Source organism: Ursus maritimus, unplaced genomic scaffold (genome assembly GCF_017311325.1).
Source record: "Ursus maritimus isolate PB19 unplaced genomic scaffold, ASM1731132v1 scaffold_7, whole genome shotgun sequence".
Taxonomy (NCBI): Eukaryota; Metazoa; Chordata; class Mammalia; order Carnivora; family Ursidae; genus Ursus; species Ursus maritimus.
In genome coordinates this window covers 55,174,688-55,191,086 of record NW_024426885.1, presented here as the reverse complement: position 1 = coordinate 55,191,086, position 16,399 = coordinate 55,174,688, and the positions used below count along the sequence as shown (strand labels likewise).

General features: G+C 57.6%; 1 protein-coding gene across 1 annotated transcript in view; it reads left to right on the top strand.

Moving 5' to 3' along the window:
* The window catches only part of COL13A1 (collagen type XIII alpha 1 chain), a 144,908-nt gene that overhangs the window by 66,081 nt on the left and 62,428 nt on the right, over nucleotides 1-16,399 (top strand). The window contains exons 5-10 of the mRNA XM_040624694.1: nucleotides 1,836-1,871; nucleotides 4,434-4,460; nucleotides 6,924-6,974; nucleotides 13,910-13,945; nucleotides 14,769-14,795; nucleotides 15,855-15,881. Coding sequence (XP_040480628.1) covers nucleotides 1,836-1,871; nucleotides 4,434-4,460; nucleotides 6,924-6,974; nucleotides 13,910-13,945; nucleotides 14,769-14,795; nucleotides 15,855-15,881 — 204 coding nt within the window. The remainder of the gene's footprint in view (nucleotides 1-1,835; nucleotides 1,872-4,433; nucleotides 4,461-6,923; nucleotides 6,975-13,909; nucleotides 13,946-14,768; nucleotides 14,796-15,854; nucleotides 15,882-16,399) is intronic.

Below are 16,399 nucleotides of genomic sequence, written 5' to 3'. Positions count from 1 at the left end.
TGAATTACACTGTAACCCCTGGACTAATCTAGCAGCTTCTAGAATTCATGTCCAGCAGTGACTTTCTTAATGAAATGCATGTGGGAGGGTGTTTAGCCTTGAAACTGGAAACTCTCCCTGTAAGTACTGAGCCCCGGAGCAAAGGAGGACGGGCCAATCAGTCCCATGAAATCCAAGGAGGGGGAAAATCAGATGACTGGGGAGAACGTGGGCAGAGTTTGTTTTTTCTGACAATGTCCACCTTTAAAAAGCATTTGGGGGCAATTCACAGAGCAGGGGCTGCTGCACGGAGTTCCCAGTCTCTGGCCCTTCCATGCCTGTCCCTAACCCGAGCATTTTATGGCCAGGACTGCAAAGAACATTAGTTTTAAAAAAGAAATGAAGAGAAACCAAAACACACATCCTGCAATATCATTCAAAAGCCCAAGAGTGGGTGGGCCGTGTGGGTGCCATAGCCAGCATGCGGCAGGCCTGGTGTCCTCAGCAGGAAGGGTGGACCGCCGATCCCCGGGTCCTTGTCCCCCTCATACTTCCATGTGGGGGAAGCTGGGAGGGACCCGCCAAAAGATTTGCTGCTGCCAGCCCCTTGTGAAATGCAAAAAGTGTGAAGCACACGCATGCTTGCACAATTCACTTGCCCGCAGCCGTGCTGGGCTCACTCCCCATAGACACGGCTTATGCAACAAGCCCCAGGTGCCAAGCCCTGGGAGAAGGATTTCCAGGGGCACCATCTCCTGACCTCCTCCCAGCAGCCCCTTGAGAGAGACACAGGTGCTCAGGCAGGTACAGAAACAGATCCAGGCTTATCACCAACACCGCTGCCCCGCCACACTTTTGCAAAGGTGAACGATTTACAAGCGACACCACCGGCCTGTGTGTAAGACCCTAATTTCAGAGCCCTTGCTGTCCCCGGGTGCATCCACATACATCCTGAGATGCTAACTGTCCCTCAAGGCATGTTGCCTCGATGGGGTCAGCAGACACAGAACCGCCCCAGAAGTGCTCACAGCCTTCAGGGGAAGCCACAAGCCCAGCCCTCTCCTGCCCAGGAAGCCAGGACAAACACCGTCTGATTTTTGGACCCCGTTGCTTTCCGTCCTTCTAGACTCCTAGCGAACCCCAGGCCCCACCCCAGATTTTACGATGTCTGCACACGTATGATTGCAAAAAAATATTTTCTACCAAAAGGGAGAGGAACAAAATTTACTAAACAGATTTCCAGAGTGAGAAGATGTAAACCCTGGCTACGAAACAAAGCGGATCCCTTTGAGCCCTGAAACTCGTGATGCAGCCATAGCCACGTGACTCACCGTCCTTCCTGTCAGTGCCAGGGTTGGCCGAGAGGAGGGCAGGGAGAAGGGCTCTGTCATAGCCTTCTCGGACAGAGGGCCTGGGGAGGAGTCGGGGGACGTGGGCACTGCGCCTCAGCTCTGGCACGGAGAGACCGCTCACCTGTCACGTGGGGCCACCACTGCCCCAGCTCTGTGCCTTGGAGTTGAGTGGGACGAGGATACGGCACATCCTGGCCATAGCCGGACTAGACTGTGACAGCAGAAGTCTAAGAGAGGAAGGGCCTTGGACCCCTCATGAAACACATAGGGAAACTGAGGCTCAGGCTGGGGACCAGACTCCCGCGTTAGTGCACTTTGCGCCGCACCGTGCTGAGTACAGATGGTGACGGGGGCGGTGGCTTGCCTGACAGTCCTTGGGGGCTGAGTGGGCATCATCCCAACCCTCCGTGCAAAGCAGGTCTTGGGGGCATAGCCAGCCCACGGGGTCCTTCCCACGCTGGCCCGGCTCCAGCCACATCTAATTGTTTCTGCCTCCTTCATCAGGGGGACAAAGGTGCCATTGGGATGCCTGGACGTGTGGTGAGTTGGCGCATTCGTACCCGCTTGGGTGGCCGTCGCTTGCTTCTTTGTGCCGGCCTGCCCTGCAAACCATGGCAACCCCCCAGCCCCAAGGAGGGGGTCAGACCCCTCTCTTCCCCCACCCGAGTCAGCTTCAGAGAGGGACAGGAGGAAAGAAGTTTTATTCCAATCCTTCCCTGCGTGTGACTTTACTCTGCAGACAGCTGCCATGGCAAAGGAAAAATCCAAGAAATGGCACTGATAAACTTCTTTGTCGATCACCTGCCGGCCGGTTGGCAAGATGAGGCCCAAGCCCCTCCTGACATCAGGAGGACTCCCGCCCACTCCTTCCCCACCCCCGAGGCCGGAGCTCACCGAGCTCACCGTCAGATTTGCAGCTGCTCTGCGACCACCCCCAGCAAGAGCAGCAACCAAGGGCGAGAGAGGCCGCCTAGGGAAGCACTACAGAAGCTGCAGTGGAGCGGGCGCCCAGAGGCGCCCTCCCTAGACAGAGGCAGAAGCCACGGGGACAGTGCTGGCTCCCAGGCGGTCCTCCAAATCCTCCCCGGGAGCCTGGGAGTTAGACGCTGAGTGTTTCCTGCTGAAAACTCCAGATGAAGAAAGGGAAACTGGACTGTTGGACAGGGAGGGTATAGCTCGGAAGTGGGACAGCCAGCACTAGGCCTCAGGGTCCCAGCGCCAGGCTTGTCCTGGGTGGCTGCCGGCCTCCAAGGGGCTAGAAGGAGCAGCTCAGGCCCTGGGGGCAGCCCGAGGGGCTGATGGCCACACGCCGGCCTCACCAACACCGAGCGAGTCTAGGACGTGCCCAAGCTACTCTCTCTGCCTACCCCCAACTCCCCGACAGCCATCAGCCTCCACCTCCACCCCGGCTCCCCGGGGCCCCCCGATTACCCCCACACCATCCTTCTATGCCACTCACGTGGCTTGCCTCCTGACTTCACCTCCTCTCGGGTTGGGGTTAAGGCTGGGTATGGCACCCTTGCGGGAGTTGGCTTGCCTGGTGTGAGCCCGGTGCTGGGAGAAAAGGCTTCCGAATCACAGCTAGCGCCCGAGAGCACTCACTGTGCGCTGGGCGTCGTGCGGAGAGCCTTGCACATTAGCTCATTCGGTCCCAAGAACAGCCTGAGGTAGGAACACAATCTGCCCCCATTTCTCAGATGAGAAAAGCGAGGCTCAGAGGTTAAGTGTCTTTCTTGAGGTCCTGCCTGACCCTATCCTTCCGCTTCAGTTCTCTCACTCCAAACCCTGAGTCCCCCAGGCTGTCACTGGTCCTTTCCTGTGCGCGGCGGGGAGAAAACAGCCAGCCAGCCTTTCTCAGGGGCTCGCTGTGCATGGCCCTGCGGCAGGCACGCTCTCCACCGGAGCCTCCCAGGAACCTGTCCTATTGATAAGCATGTAAAGACTCAGTTTGCCCAGGATTGGGGGGGTGTGTGGAGCTGGGGTTGGCACCCAAGCTGTCAGACACTGAGATCCTGGCTTCTAACAGGTAGGCCTCAGGAATTTCTACCCCGAGTGCCGCTGCCAGCCCGCAGAGAAGGCTGCAGAATGCAAAGGCCTCCCTCCTGCCTGCCCTCCTCCTTGGGCCCTCATGGACATGTGCCCCCAGGAAGTGTCCGTCTGAGCTGAGTTTGGACCCTCAACAGTGGGGCCAGGAGGGAGGGCCACAGGAGGCCCCCAGTTCTTTCTACAGAAGGCTATTTTCAAGCCACTTGGGGGTTTTCATGCTGCTTCTGCTATTTTCAATGTGACAATGGACCCATTTGGCTGCCCAGTGGGAGTCCTGGCCCGAGCCACCTGATAAGGAGGACGGCCCCTGGGTGTGAAATGCCTGAGTTGACCTTGTGGTTCTCACCAGAGCAGGACCACTGGCTTCTGTGGGTTAGGGTAGATTGGAGCCGTCTATCTGCGGATCGCCATGGTTACCGGCACCCTCGGTGACCGCCCAGTTTCCTCTGCATCCCAGACCCACTCTCCATCCTCCCAGATGTCTGCGTCCTACTGTCTGTCGTCCGTACTCCTCCATTCCCTCTCCCGCCATCTTGCCTGGCCGGCCCTGACGACTCCTGGCGTGTGCAGCTTGGCAAATCTTTGTGCTTGGTGCTCAGCTGGACCTTCAGACCAACTAAACGCCACCTCGCAACACAGTCCTCGGGCAAGCCTCCCTCACGCCCACTCCCCCCAAGCCGCCACCCCCTCAAGTGACCCAGTCAGCTGGGGACATGTCTTCTCATGGCTTCTCAGGCAGATTTTCTGACCTGGATGCGTTTCTCTCTTACTCTCTCTCTCACACACACACATAAGGCTCCTGCCGCTGTTTCTCTCGGTTATCCGGAAGGCCCGCTGGGGCCAGACCCCGGGGTGGGGCAGTAGCCATCCATGCGCTGTGCTTCTTGGATGTGGGACCTGTCGTGTGTCAACATCTGTGTTTTGTTTTGTTTCTTACTTCACAGCGATTTCCTGTGTTTGGTCATTGTGCCTTTAACACGGATTCTTGCGTGTGCCTCTCTCATCCTTTCTTTTTTCTCCTCCCCCTCCACCCTGTGTTGCATGTGGCTGCCCCAGGGAGTAAAGGGCCAACCAGGCGAGAAGGTGAGTCCTCACTTTGCCCTCCACTCTTCCGCCCCAGTCTCTTCCCCTTGGACTCTTGGGGATCCTTCCAGAGGCCCCCATCTCAGCAACTCCCCCCGCCCAGCACGCAGGCCCCAGCACTCTGCCCTCACAGGCTCTCCTGGCCCAGTGTCCAGGCCCCTGACTCCTGTCTAAGGGCCCACCTTCCCTGCTGCATGGGTCTCCCCACACCGAGGCTGCCTATGGCCTCGCCGTCTCCCTTCCCCGAGGCAAGGGGAGCACAATCGCTGTTTGGGGCAGCTGGTTCTATCCCTCCCCAGCACTGCTGGTGCCCTCGGACATAGAAATTCTCTTCGTGCTGCCCCAGAGAGACTCCCAGGGCCATAGAGCAGAGCCCCCTCAGAAGCCAGAAGCCCAAGAGACCATTCTGGAGCATTAGCCCTGGTGGATCCTGAGGGATCAGAGAACAGCACATCTAACCAGTTCACTTTACAGAGAAGGAAACTGAGGCCCAGAGCGGGGGTGGGGCTTGCTGAAGGTCCCATAACAATAACGACAAGTGGGGCTAGAACCCAGACCTCCTGATGCCCAACTCAGCACTTCCTTGCCTGTACGTGGCCGTGTGCGTTTTCGAGAGTCCCTCCGTCTCCAAAAGAATGACAATGGCAGCAAAACATGAGCAGCTGTGACGTACTAAGCTGTCAGGTGCAGAGGTGTTTTGCCCCCATTCTCCCAACTAACACTCATACAGCCCTTCCAGGGAGTTGAATATTCTTATTTACATGAGAGAGAACTGAAGCACAGAAAGGCAGCTTCACAGACCCAAGGTCACACAGCAGCAAGTGACAGAGCTGGAGAGGAGCCCTGGTGCGTCTGATTCCAAGGCTGGGTGTCCTCACCGTTGTGCTATGCAGTCCTCCAAATAGAACGAAAACTGTCATTCGGTCCCACCCTCACAGGGTCCCCTCCTGGGGCTCCACGCTGCCCGGGAGAAAGACGAGGGACACAATCATTGCATAAGGACAATTGCAAACACTTGTTAGCCCCTTCATGCACCAGGCATCCTTTTAAGCACTTTACAACATCATCTCATGAAACTTTCACACCCGTCCTATGAGACAGGTACTACTATCCCTCTCTCTGGTTACAGATAAGGAAACTGAGGCAGAAGGAAGTTAAGTAGCCCACGGTGACACAGCTGGGAGGGAGCAGAGCCGAGCTTCAAACCCAACGGTTCTGGCTGGTTCCTAGCCATTACACTACCCTGCCTCGTGTAACAATTACTGCGTCATTGCCGTGGTATAAACAGTTACAAATTGGAGATCACTGCTCACCTGGGTGTGAGGCATGACAGTCACAAATGCATTTAGGCCCTTTGCTTCGGAGGGTAGCAGAGCAGCCCTCAGCATCCAGTTCGCAGAGGACGGATGTGGGCTGGGAGAGCTTGCCTGGCAGACTTGCCTGGCAGAGCGAGGCCTGGGAGTGAGGCCCCGGGCCTTTCGTCTGCCAGGAGCGGGGTTCCCTGTGGGAAGCAGCAGCCGGCGCTCTGCGCAGCAGGGCACGCTCTGGGTCCTCTGCCCGGGCATCATCTCTGACCCCCCATCTGCATCCCATACACCTTCGTCTTTGTGTCTCCCTCCCTGCCCCCAGCACCTACACGCACGTGCGCGCGCGCACACACACACACACACACGTGTAGATATCTGGGCAGCTCGGCCACCTTGGGTGGCACTTGGAGCTCCCAGCTCAGCAGCGGCCACCATCCTCTCGGGGCTGAGAATTCTGGCCCCACTTCACCCCTCTGTGTCACTCACATCAGAGCCAGGAGGCCCGAGGCAGCCCCGCCTGCAGCCTCAGGGCCGGGGGCCCCGCACAGCGAGTGTGTTCTTGCCCCCATTCTGTTCTGAGCAAACGCACCCACATGGCAGCCGGCTCACCTGTTGCGGGCCATGAGCCTCCTGGGCGTCTGGGGGCTGGGGAGGGGACCAAGGGGCTCTGAGGCCAGGGTGGGGCTGGGCCAGATTGGAGGGCGCAGAGCAGGGCAGGGGTGGGGGCGAGGCCCCAGGGGCCTGAGCTGTGTGCCCTCCCCCTCCCTGTGTTGCCTGTTGCTCACCCCTGCGCTGAATCCCTTCCTCCCTCTTCTGCCTGATCCCACCCCCCTCCATCCCTGGTCCCACATCTCATGCTACCGATCACCTCTCTTCCCTCTTCCTCTGGCCTCCCGCTACCTGCTGCCCTTCTCACTCCCTCCCCTCACTCCCTCCCGGATGCACCCCTGTGTCTCCTCTTCTCTGATCCCCCCACCTCCCTCCACACCCTCCGACCCTCTCTGTCCTTCTGGCCTCTGGCTGCGCACCCCACTCCCCTGCGCCCCTTCCCCACCTGTCAACTACTTTCTTTTCCTCCTCCTTTGCCCGCCCCTCTCCCCTCCTGTCCCTGCTCCTGTCCCTGTCCCTCTCCTTTCTCTCTCTCTCTCTCCCACAGGGGGCCCCAGGAGATGCCGGCATGTCCATCATCGGCCCCCGCGGCCCCCCTGTAAGTGGGTTTTGCTCTTCTTCAGGGTGGGGGTGGCTGGGCCATTTAATGACAAGGGTTTGGGTGGAGGGGAGGTAGTCCTGGCTGTGCCTCTGGGTCTGGTGGCCACCGCCTGCAATGTGGTCAACCAGGCCAGGCCTGCCTAAATATACCTAAATTACAGCCTCTCAGAGCGTTCGCGAGGGCCACCCTTTGGCCAGGAAACCAGCAGCTGTGAGGTGGCCCTGCTGTTTACAGGCAGGGGAGAGAGTTCTCGCTCTTCCCCAGATGGGCTGCTCCAGCTTTCCAGGGGGCAAGCCTTGTTTCCAGAAGCCCCTGGAGCAGATACCCAGCATCCAGACCCGCTGCTCCAAGCACGCGCTCATGGTCTCGGCAGAGGCCCGACCCACCACTCGTCCTCAAAGCACGCTGGGCACACTGCTGGGTTCCTGGTTCTTAGTCGCCTCTACCCAGTGGCCCGGGGCTCAGGGAAATCAGAGGGTTCCCCTTCAATATGTTTCCTTAGGGACCAAAAGAGGACATGGGTGATGGTGTGGGAAGATGTTGTGACTATGGGAAGGAGAGCCCAAACCAGGGGGCTTCAGTACAATCAGCAAATGTCAGGGTAGAAAGGACCTCAGCAATGGTCTAGCACAGCCCCCTGGGAAACTGAGGCTCAGTGAGGGGCCAGGGGCCCACACATAGAGGCTGGGGCAGGATTAGAACCCAGGACCCTTGGCACCCAGGGCTTCCCCCGTAGATCAGGCTACCATCTCCATGCTCTTCTGTGCACGGACTAACTTCTGGGGGTCTGAGGCTAGCCCAGTGGAGGTGTGGAGTCCAGCCTGCCCATTCCCCTGCCTTCACCAGAGGGAGCCAGTAGTAAGCGGGAGCACCTCCTACCCACAGTCTAGGGAGCGGGGTCAGAGAGCAGATTGCTAAGTCCCATCCAAAGGAGGGGCTGTGACGAGAGGGAGGAGCTGAGGCTCAGCCATTCAGGGCTGCTTGGAGGTGGGGGGGAGCAGGTCAGAGTGGGGAGTCAAAGAGCAGAGCTGGGGAGTAGGGCTGGCAGACTGGTCAGGGGCCTAGGCTGGAGGCAGGGTTGGAAAGGGCCTGGGCTGCCGAGACCTGGCCTCCTGGTCAAGATTCCCTCTGGCTCAGACCCCAGCAACGATGTTAAGGACTCACACTGGGCACTGAACTGTTGGCAGGCAGCGTCCTGAGACCGCTACACGCTGTAACTCACCCAATCCTCACGAGAACCCCAGCAGTAGGCACTATCAGCACTTCCATTTCATGGATGAGAAAAGCCGGGCGCAGAGAGGCCGAGTGACTTTTCCAGGATCATTCACTCGAGTGTGGCCATGCAGGGATCCAGTCGCTCAGCCTGGGCCGTGTGGCTCGGAGTCTGCACTCTGCACCCTCCAGTCGTGGCAGGCCGCCAGGCCGCAGGGTTACTGGCCTCCTCTGGGCCTCTGGGCTCACGTGGCCACTGCACCAATGGGGCCTTAGGCTTCTGTGTGCATTACAGCCGCCGCCGTGTGCCTGTCCTGAGCCCTGCCGCTCCTGGCAAGGTCACCGAGAAAGGTCACCGAGAAAGCCAGTCTCCAGATTCTAACGGCCGGGACCAAACCTGGGGAGGGCCTGTTAGGTGGACAGAAGAGTAACAGAACATGGGCCCTACCCCTTGGCCACCACCTCGGCCTGCCTCCCGGTCTGACCACAGGTCCCACTGTGTCGAGCACGCCGTCCTCCAACACCCTTTTGGCAGTACCGTGCCAACGAGCTACCCAGAAGTTGTTTGGTGCCCCTTTGGAGAACATGCTCGGGGGCAGGGGTCTGCCTCAGCTCCCCTGGCTTCTGGCTCAGTGCGCGTGATGAGGAACCATACCATCAACCAACCAGGGATGATGAATCCCCCTGCATGGGATTTGACTCCGGTGGCGAAAAGTAGCTTCTATTCCCCTAATAGTGATAAATTCCATCCCCTGGGCACCTATCCTGTCCTCGGGCCTATGCTGAGAGCCCATCTATGCTCAGGCCTCTGTCGGTCCTCCCAACAAAGCTGTGGGGCAGGCCCTCCAGCCCATCTTCCAGAGAAGGAGACTGAGAGTTTCCTAACTCACCTGAGGCCGCTCAGCAAGTCAGTGCTAGAGTTTGGGGCGGGCCAGCTTCGCCTCTTTCCAAAGCCAGCATTCTCGCTGCAACCCTGCCTTCCCTGTTTCAAGCTCTACCCTGTAAAAGAGATATTTACCTTTAGAAGAAGAAATAGTTCTCCTTGTGGGGGCAGCTTGGTGGTACGGAATGGATTTTAGTACCAGGAGGCTTAACCAAGCCCAGCCTCCTTCTACCTTGGCCTGTGTGGGTGACCATCACCCCAATGACTGGGCCTCACTAGAGACCAGTGCGACCACCTCAACTCCTCCCGGGAAGCCACCCAGAGCTGGTGAGAGCAGGGGGCAGGGGAAGACACAGGGGACGTTTGTCATTAAGGGGGAGAGACCAAGTGGGCAAGTGCTCTGTGGCCGAGGATTATGGGGAACGTGTGGCTTTCCACTCAGCCAGAAAGGGCTCAGAATAAATGCCCCTAATAAGAACCAGCCCTGCTACTCTCGGGGGCCACCTGCATCCTCTCTTGGGGCTTCTTCCTAAATAGTCCGAGCCAAGGGGGAACCAGCCAGGAACTTTGGGAAAGGATGAGGGTGGTTACATTCCAGTGAGGCAAGATGCTGGAGTGGTGTGCCCCATTAAAGCGAGGGGGAGGCCAGGACACTGGCTGGCCCAGCAGACACTGGGCAGGTCATCTGCCAGGCTAGGAAACACCGTGCATCTCACGGGGAGCTCACTCCCTCCCTGAGCCCCCCAGCTTGTCTGCTTGCCTGAACGTTCAGCCCTCACTCACAAGGAGATGCCCATGCTGGGTCGATACACCTGCTGAGTGTTTCTTCATTTATTCATTCCACGAACATTTGTTAGGCACCGACTGGAGTCTAGGTGCCGGGTAGACAATGAAAATCTGACCTCAGCCTGCTTGTCCCTGTGCAGAGAGGCCAGCAATGCCGCAGTGATTACGATGTAGCCCGTGCTCACCCATGACGGTGAGGGAGTTGTGCCGACATGGACGAGGCACCTGCCGGGGTGGGGGAGGGGGCACATAGAGAAGGCTTCCAGGAAGGAGGGGTAACTAAACTGTGATCAAGGAAGAGCAGAGTTGGGCCACGTTGTGAGGCTGGGGAGGAGCCCCCGAGTTAAGACAGGCTCTTATAAACCACCGGAGAAACAGGGAAAATGCATTGTATCGCAAAGCAAGGGCGAGCCTGGCGAGGGGAGCAAGGGCCCAGTCGAAAAGGACTTGGACAGGGTCTTCAGGAGCTGGGACTCCATCCTGAGGGCAGTGGAGAGCCTTGGTCTGTGTGCAGCTGCAGATGGCCATGAGCAGATTTGCAGTTTAAAAAGATGTCCTGAGCCCCCTGCTCCAGCGCGGAACGTGTTTAGAAGCGGCTGCAGGTAAGGGACGGGCTGGTAGGCATTTGCCGTAATCAAGGGCTGGGCTGGTGGGACCTTTTGGAGGTGGATTTGGCCAATTCACTGATGATAAAAGTGAGGATTGAGAAAGAAGGAGGAGTTCAAGATGACTCCACGTTTCCGACTTGAGTAACCAAGTAGATGGTGGTGTCCTTCTCCAGATAGGGGAGCGGAGTTTGCTGGGGAAGAGAGTCTAACCAGAACTTGAGATGTCCTCATAATGTCCAAAGGGAGACGCTTGGCCCCCCATTTGTGGCTGGAGGTCAGAGTTGGAGCTGAGTCGCTTGGCTCACGAGAGCAGATCATGGCCCCCCCTCCTGACTCCGCGTTCAGTGACATCACGGTGGTAGCTTAAAATCAGCCGTGGTGGGAGCTTTATTTACACCACAGAGATTAGCAATTGCTGTACAAAGCAGGGCTCTTCTCTCCCACTCTCTGTCACCTCAGCCAACGATTAAACACTGACCAGCGTCTTGTTGGAAAGATAGTCAGCACGGACTTGGAGTGAGAGGTCAGCTCTGGGCAAATACAGGACTGACCCTCTTTCAGGGTCAGAGAGAAGGGAGGGAGAATTAACCTTCTGTCTGTCTATGTGGATTCGCCCCACACGAATTGCGGGTAGGAGTAGACATCGGGGTCTACTTCCAAAGAGCAGGGCTCCACTTGGGTCCCTCTCCACCCTGGCCTTGAATTAAGGGAAGAGATTTTGGAGAGCAAGGTAAACTTCTCCCCTTGTTCTTACATGGAAGGACATAGCATTAATCTATTGTTAACCTATGAATAAATCGATAATCCGTAATTTTAATAAGCTCCCAATCCCAGTGAATTCTTTATGGGGTTGGGAGTCCAACAAAATAATGCTCATTTCATTTGGGGGGAAAAGTAAGCTTTCAAAAGATGTCAGGAAAATTCAGAAAAATAGAGTAAGAGGAATAGGGGAGGACGGGACTGGTTGTCCTACTAGATACCCAGTGTATTATAAAAACAGAGCAGTTGAATAGAACAGAATGGGAAGCCAGCAATAAAGCCAAACGCATCTGGGAAGTCAGTCTGTGGTAAAGGTTTCATTTCACAGTAGGAAGAGAAAAATAGATTGCTTAGGAGAGGAGGCTGGGACAGGGGACAAGCCATTTACCAAAAGGTAAAGCCCCCCCCAAAAAAAGAAAAACTAAATCTGTACTTCACTTGTTCTATCAGAATAAATACCAAATGGATAAAATACTTAGATATGAAACATGAAACCATAAAACACGAGGACAAAATGCGAGCGGACATTTATGAAGTCCTCACTGGGAAAGGCCCTTGGAAACATGCATAAAACCCAGGAGCCGCAGGAGAAGATCGATAAGTTTGTCCGCCTAAACGCAAAACTTCCACTGGGCAGGAAATACAGCGTGAGAAAGACAAATGCCAGATTGGAAGGGATACTGGCGAGGCACGTGACTCTCAAAAGAGTTGCCCTCCTTGACAAAGAGCTGTCCTCGGGTCAGTGGGAAACGAACAAGCGAGGGGAAATTGTTGGTAAGGGACACAAACAGGCACTTCGCAAGGCAATGACCGGCCCATAAACACTGAAGAGAGGTCCAACTTCAGCGGGTCATTGAGAGACCTTAAATTAAAATTGAGTTCCAGGCCTCGCCGAGTGCCTTACCCAGCCCAGCATCTCCAGGAAGTAGAGTCCCAGTTTCCATTTGGTCAATGACAACATTCTTCCCAAGGTCCTGAAAAAGCCTTGGTTAGCCCAAGGTTTGGCTCAGAGTTGGGGAGAAGCATCCCACTCCCGGGCAGGCTCTGTAATTAGCAAACCATGTGATTATCCTTCCCGTGTAAACATTATCCCAAGTGGGACTTGAAGATGTTTCTTGGAATCCTCTCCTCCTGACCTCTTTTGCTTACACTGCGAGGTTCCAGAGGCCACATCGCAGGGTTTCCGGGTTTTCTCCTTAGTGCTATTTTTAGCATCACTTACCCTTGAGAGGAGCGAAGCCCTGGGTTCTCTGATATGTGAAAGGCATCTCCTCCCTCCTGCCCTTGGGCTGCCTGCCACAAGCCCATCCTGACCCTGTAGGACACTGCAGCTCGCGCCCCACTTGACCGACGTTTTCATCCTGATGGCAGGGTCCCCGTCCCACTCAGCCGTGTACCCCGAGCAGACGCCTCTGGGCACTCCTGTCTGTGGCTTTAAGGAAGACCCAAGCAGCCTGCAGATGTTCCCAGTTCACAGCAGATGGGTGCGGAGAAATCTTCCTCCAGATGGGGTCTGATTCTGAAACTGCCACTTGGCAGGGACCCTCGTCTATGGCTCCGAAGGCTTTATCCTGGTGCTCCTCAGTTCGGTTCACTCCAGCAAACACCAGTGGTGGCAGCTACCATCTCAGCAGCCTTTACAAGTACAATCGGATGTGATTCAGTGACTCGTGAGGTTACGCCGTTGTCCCCAATCCTATAGGAATGAGGAAAGGGAAGCCTAAGGACTTAGTCACCCAGCCAAGGCTGCTGGAGGCAGAACTCCGCCAGACTCAGAGGCCCAAGCTTGAGAGGACATTGAGGCCATCTCGGTCAAAGGGAGACTCCCAGCTGAGGGCTGATCGTGGGAAAGAGGGGGTGTGTCCGGGGAAAGCAGGGGAACCGTGTGCCTGAGCTAGGACTAGGGGAGATGGGGCAGGAACGGGGCTAGTGAGACCAGGGTGGGCGGTGAATGACATGTGAGGAGAGGGGACCCTCCTGCTCAGCCCTCCGCAGCCCTGGGTCCGCCCGGCCCCATGCTGCTGCTGACCTCAGCGCATCTCTGTTGTCTTGAGTCTGGACCAGAGGCCCCCAGGCTGTGACCAACGGCTTCTAGTCTCCAGCCTGAACACCTACCCGCGTGGCACTCTGCACCTGCAGGAGAATGGGCGTGAATGGAGATTGCCCAGCAGTGGGGGCAGGGGGCTGCTGGCCAGGGCGAGAGGAAAACGAGTGATCTGACCGTATGGCCTGAAAACACACCTTCTGAATGTCAGCTACTGCTATCCAAACCGTCCTTACTAAGGGGCCCTGGGCAACGACTGTGTGAAAAAAAGGACTCAGAAGATCGCAGCCCGGGAGTTCAGGGGGGGGCAAACCGGTCCCCACTGTCCACGCTCTCTAGCTACCTGTTCACATGTCGGGGTTCAAGGCATGGAGACCGTGAGGAGCTCTCAGATGACTTCCCAGGAGGAACCCAAGGATGCTGGGCCCCTCCTTTTCCCCAGACCCCGGAGGAGGCTTCCTCTGGTGTTCCTTTCCATCTTTCTCCAGCCTCCCTGCTAGCCAGCTCGCTGGGGGGAGCATCTCCCCCGGAGGACCCCAGAGGAGTGGGAGGGAACCCACGGGCCGTCTGGGAGCAAAGGGGACTCGGTCTAGCTTCAGCCCCTCCTCACCCATCCTCACTCCTCTCCTGTTCTTTCCAGGGTCAGCCGGGCACTCGAGGTTTCCCTGGATTTCCGGTAAGTAGGGAGGGCCGGGATGAGCTGTGTCCCTGGTGACCTCTGGGCCTGGCTGGGTTAAACTTCATGTGGGGCCAGCCCTCAAGCTTCTCTTGACCTTCCAAACTCTGGCCAGTAAGGACCCTTTCCTGAAACCTCTCCAGAAGAGCCACTGAGGAGAGTAGCTGGCCCTCAGCCCAGAGTGCAAGAGAGGACAGGGACAGTCATAGAGAAACGAAGGGACAGCAGGATAGGTGAGGAAAGTCACAGGCTGGGGAAAGCCCAGCAGGACACTGGAACGTGGAACAGATGACGCACTTCAGGGAAGCACCCTCCAGCCTGGCTGAGAGGAGACCCGCCTACAGGAGGCAATCAGGTGGCCATCTGGATGTCCCGTGACCCCCGCCCCCAGGGTCCAAGACAGTTCTAAGAGGGAGGGCAGGGAGCAGCTAGCCATCCTTTTCCCCGGGCCTTGGTGCTGGCCAGCCCCAGGCTTTCTAGCAACATACAGTTCACTTTGCACTCGGGGTAAGGAGGAGGAGGTAGGTCTGTGATCGCCACGGTGACTGTCATCCATCAAGTTGTCCCTCGTGCCAGAGGCTGGACAGGTGACATTCCGTTCACTCCTCACAAAGACCCCTTGTGCAAGACTCTATTATCCCTATTGTAGGATAGGAAACTGAGGCTTAAGTTTACCCATGGTCATATAACCAGTAAGGGGTTGAGCAGACACTTGAACTCCAACTTGGAGGCCAGAGCCTATGACCTTAACCACCACCCTGGCCACCTCTTTGGCAGGAGACCTGTGCTGCTATCTTTACATGTGGCCTCTTTCCTCTTTCAGGGTCCCATTGGGCTCGATGGCAAACCGGTGAGTGGACCCTCTTGGGCTGTGAGCTCCTCTCCCTCGCTTGATCCAGGTCACTAACCCCGGGTCCGCAGTCCTTCTGCAAGACCCCAACTCCATGGGAGAAGCTCCAGAGAGAATGAACGTTCCTGGGGCGGGAAATCATTGCCGGTGGGAGGCGGGGATGGGTCATTAGATGAGTTGCCCCAGACCCCAGTGGGCCTTCCCTGGGCACAAGCCCCCGGCCACCAAGCTGGGCTCTCAGCGTCTGTAGAAAGAGCCACCCCTAGAAGCTGGTGTTTCTGAGGGGTCCTTGGAAGGGGCTGCAGTAGGGAGTGAGGTGGGGGGGCTGCAGGGAGGGAAGGGGGTGGAGAGCTCAAGCCGCTGAATCTAAATGGAGCGTGGGCACCTGTCCTCTCTGCTCCCCGGCACCAGGGTGCCCCCTGCGCCTCCCAGTCTCCTCGGGTCTCCCGCCCCGGTGGAGCCCCCCGCACACCCACCGCCACAGGGAGTCTGTGTCCCCATCTGTAGCTCCTCTCTCCGTCCATTTTAATCCTTTGGACATGCGCCCCAGACCCAAATGTTCCTGAGGGAAAGAAGACCCCTCCCCACTCCTAGGATAGAGAGTGGGGGAGAGCCGGATTCCTCTGATGCCCTCAGAGATGACAAGGGAAGGCAGCGAGTGCCAAGCCCAGCCCCACGCACTCCCCTCGCCCCCGACCGCTGGCGTCCTCCGGATGAGGGCTGGCCACCCACCTGGTCAGTCCCCCACTGCAGGCCGGAGCTGAGCACAGCAAGGGGTCTGGCGGCCTCTTCCACTCAGCTCCCAGGACCCTGCATCCCTCCAAGCTGCCCGGGGTGTGTGCATGGGGCAAGGGCTCTTGAGAGGCTGGCAGCTGCTAAGTCGTACCCAGCAAAGGGCAGCGGGCAGGTGACCTTGCCCAAGCCAGCGGGTCCAGGATGGGGAACGAGAGAACAGGTGAGGAGGAGAGACGTGTGCAAAATGAGCAGTGGATGATGGAGGGGGCAGGGTGGGGGCTTCGGGGTGCAGTGTACCTGGCACTCACACTCTTCTCCTTCCAGGGCCACCCCGGACCCAAAGGGGAGATGGTAAGACCCCAGCTTTCCTGCCTTCCCTTGAGGGGTGGGGGGTCAGCCTGGCCCTCATGGGCCACAGTCAAGTGCCGCCCGGCAAAGGCAGCCCAAGTGGCTGCCCCCACGGTCACTCCCCAGCTGCATTCAACGCATCCCCTAGGTCCCACATCAACACAGGGAGGAGAAGCAGGCAGGGGGCTTCTCCACCTGAAAAATGAGGAAAAGGAGGTCCAGAGAGGGTCCGAGTTCACATTGTCCCACAGAAGTAGAGACAGGTGCCCCCAAACTGCCACGCCTTCGCCTCGGGGCTGAATGTAAACTCAGGGTGTAGGGAGCCATCTAGCACTTTCTCTGCACCTGGATCTCCTCGCACTGGCCCTGCTCTGGGCTGCCCTGGGACTCCAGCCGCTCCTGCCCCGCCGGGCACAAAGCCGACTTGGAGAAGCAGACCGTTGCCCCCACCTTCCTCCCAGCCCCTTCCACCTCTGCAAAGCCTTGTAAAGGGATTTCCTGTCTCTCCGGTCTCCCCCAGG